We start from the raw sequence: 2,881 nt of genomic DNA on the forward strand, positions 1-2,881 counted from the left end.
CAGGTGGGCCACATGCCAGTGAGAGCAGCCTCTCCGCCCAGCCCACCACGGCTGGCACCTACCCTTGCCCTCCTTGGTCTTGGCCTTCCTGATGACAGTGGGCAACGCCGACTGCTGAGGGCTGGCGGCGAGCGGCGCGGCGACGGTGACGGTCTCCACCGCTGCAGCAATGGCCGCTGCCGCCGCGGCTGCCGAGCTGCCCTTGAACGGGTTGTTGGCACTGAACTCTCGCCACTTGGCACCGAGCACGGTCATCATCTTGGACATGGGGATCTTGGGGTTCTTCTTGGCAATCAGAGGCCTGCAGGGTAGAGGAGAGGGAAAACCAAGGGTTAACAGAAAGGCTTCCCCACGTGTCTGCTCCTGCCCGTCGTGGGCTGGTCCTTCAGCCCAGGAAATGCTGAGAACAGAGCCCAGTGGGGAGAGGCAACACGGAGCTCACGATGCAGAATCTACTTCACAGCTTCACCCACCTGACTGAGCAACACCCAAACCTCCACCACCACCCAAGGCCCCGCCCAGACCTACAGTTTCCTACCTGAGAAACTGGCTGAAAGCCTTGTAATTAGTCAGAGTGTGATAATCTTCTTCTGAGAAAACGTAATCTACATCATCGAGGCCCCATTCCTCCATCAGCTGGGCTGAGCTCTTGGGCTCCTGTGGATTTACAGAGAGACATGATGAACAGGAATGACCACGGCTCTGCAGATGAGCAGCACGAGGCTGGGTCTGTCACATGCTCTGTATCAAACCCTCTCCCTCGTCAGCAACACGCAGGGATCTGTCCCTGTGATCCACAAACCAGAGCACACACAGCTGCTTCATAAACTAATGCTTCACACTCTCCCAAGAAGGAAATTACACAGAATCACAGCATGTCAGGGATTGGAAGGGACCTCGAAAGATCATCCAGTCCAACCCCCCTGCCAGAGCAGGAACCTAAATGAGATCACACAGGAAGGTGTCCAGGTGGGTTTTGAATGTCTCCAGAGAAGGAGACTCCACAACACGGCACCATCCAAATGCTCCCCGTGCCACCCAATACAACACAAAGCCTTGGCAGGTTTCACATCTCCAAGAAACTTGATTTCTCTCTGCATGGAAGAGAAACAACAGGGAAACACGACCTTTCCTCTCCCAGTCGTTCACCTCCGATCTCCTCCTCACCAAAGCCAGGACAAGCTTCTCATGAAAGCCCCAGGCCCCTTCTCTAAGCACAAGCTGCTCTGTCACTCTCTGTCCTCGTGTTCAGAGGACAGACACGATGAATCTGGTACTGGTGGGATGCAGACAGACAATCCATAAGGCAAGAGCTGCCTCAGGCTGAGAAGTTGCCGCCTGTCAGAAGACCCAAGCTACCTGCCTACGCCCCTGGCCTCAAAGTGAAACACCCTGGGGCTTCGTCACCACGAAAGGTACCGTGAGGACTTGTGAGCACACGGCACCACGTGGCTAAAGCCCCAGCCCCCCACAGAACACTTCACTGACACTGCTGCTTTACACAGGGAAGTTTCACCAGCACCAGGTGAACAGCCAGAGCACACAGCTCGGCCTGGGAGCAGGTAACACGCAGGGACCTGGCCGCACCCTGAGGTCTCAGGCTCTAGCACCAGCTGGGGGTAAAGGAATCTCTGGTACCTTTAGATTTCCATCCTCGTTGTCGTCTTCCTCCTCTTCCTTCTTTTTCCGTTTTGTTTTTTTCTCCTTCTTCTCCTTCAGTTTTTTCTTCTTCTTTTTGTTGGGGGAATAGTCACTCCCTTCACTCTCAGATTTCTCCTCGATCTCCTCTTCGTTGTCTGACATTTCATCATTGCTTCCCTAAAACAGAAAGTGACAGTGGAGAGAGAGCACAGGGCTTGCCCACCCTCCAACAAACCCTCCCAGCCAGCACGGAGCAGCTGCTGTCACCACCCAAATTAACCCTCCCTCGAAGAACCCTGCCATGACCCTGGGGGAGAACACCACAAAAAACAGACTTGGGAATGGCAAGAAGCACCTGACCACAGGAGACATGGACAGAAAGAAATCCCTGGTGTATCTGGAAGGGTTTCTCCAGGGCAGCTCTGTGATCCCCAACCAACCTTCTGCCCCCAGTCCCTGTCTGTAAATGGAGCCGTTCCCTCTCCCCATTCCAGGAGCACTACAAACACATCTGCTCACACAAGACAACCCATGGCACAGGGAACACCACAACGGAGAGAAGGTCATGGAACAGGGGTAAAACTGTGTTCTGGAAAAGCTTATCTAGGGCAGTGGAAGGGAACCTTGATGCCTTTGCCTCAAAACTTGTTCACCAAGGACAGCAAGAGGAGCAATGCTGAGCCACAGCCATGCAGATGGAGGCCACTCTCTGCTCCTCTGAGTGCCAGAGGCTGCAACACCACAGCGCCAGGTACTGCTCCAGTGAGAGGTGGCACCAACAGAAAACCAGGAGACAACAAGCCAGGTAAGTGAACCCGTGGGTTAAAAATAGCTGTGAAGTAAAGAACAACCCTGTGAGGCAGGTAACTGCTCTGCTAGAAGATCCTGGAATGTCTGGGAGGCAGCGTGTCGGGTGGACACGACACAGGTGACACACAACGTTGGGTCCTGTGGGCACACACAGTCTGACATGAATAAGGTCAAGAAGGTGAATAAGGTTCTTCCAGCACAGTGTGAGCAGCTCAGAAACTAAAAGGGGGGGGGTCAGGCTCAGGACCACCAGGAGGGCTCAGCACCATGGGGGGGTCAGGCTCAGGACCACCGGGAGGGCTCAGCACCGTGGGGGGGGCAGGCTCAGGACCAACAGGACGGAGGGCTGGCAACCGGGGGGGGGTCAGGCTCAGGACCACCAGGAGGGCTCAGCACCATGGGGGGGTCAGGCTCAGGACCACCAGGAGGG

General features: G+C 55.4%; 1 protein-coding gene across 1 annotated transcript in view; it reads right to left on the reverse strand.

Moving 5' to 3' along the window:
• CHD5 (chromodomain helicase DNA binding protein 5) overlaps nucleotides 1-1,818 on the reverse strand; it is a gene marked incomplete at both ends in the record, with an annotated part of 21,928 nt that extends 20,110 nt beyond the window's left edge. Inside the window, 3 exons of the mRNA XM_010166449.2 lie at nucleotides 63-301; nucleotides 539-657; nucleotides 1,639-1,818. Coding sequence (XP_010164751.2) covers nucleotides 63-301; nucleotides 539-657; nucleotides 1,639-1,818 — 538 coding nt within the window. The remainder of the gene's footprint in view (nucleotides 1-62; nucleotides 302-538; nucleotides 658-1,638) is intronic.
• Nucleotides 1,819-2,881: the final 1,063 nt, after the last annotated feature.

Source organism: Antrostomus carolinensis, unplaced genomic scaffold, assembly GCF_000700745.2.
Source record: "Antrostomus carolinensis isolate BGI_N321 unplaced genomic scaffold, ASM70074v2 scaffold25884, whole genome shotgun sequence".
Classification (NCBI taxonomy): domain Eukaryota; kingdom Metazoa; phylum Chordata; class Aves; order Caprimulgiformes; family Caprimulgidae; genus Antrostomus; species Antrostomus carolinensis.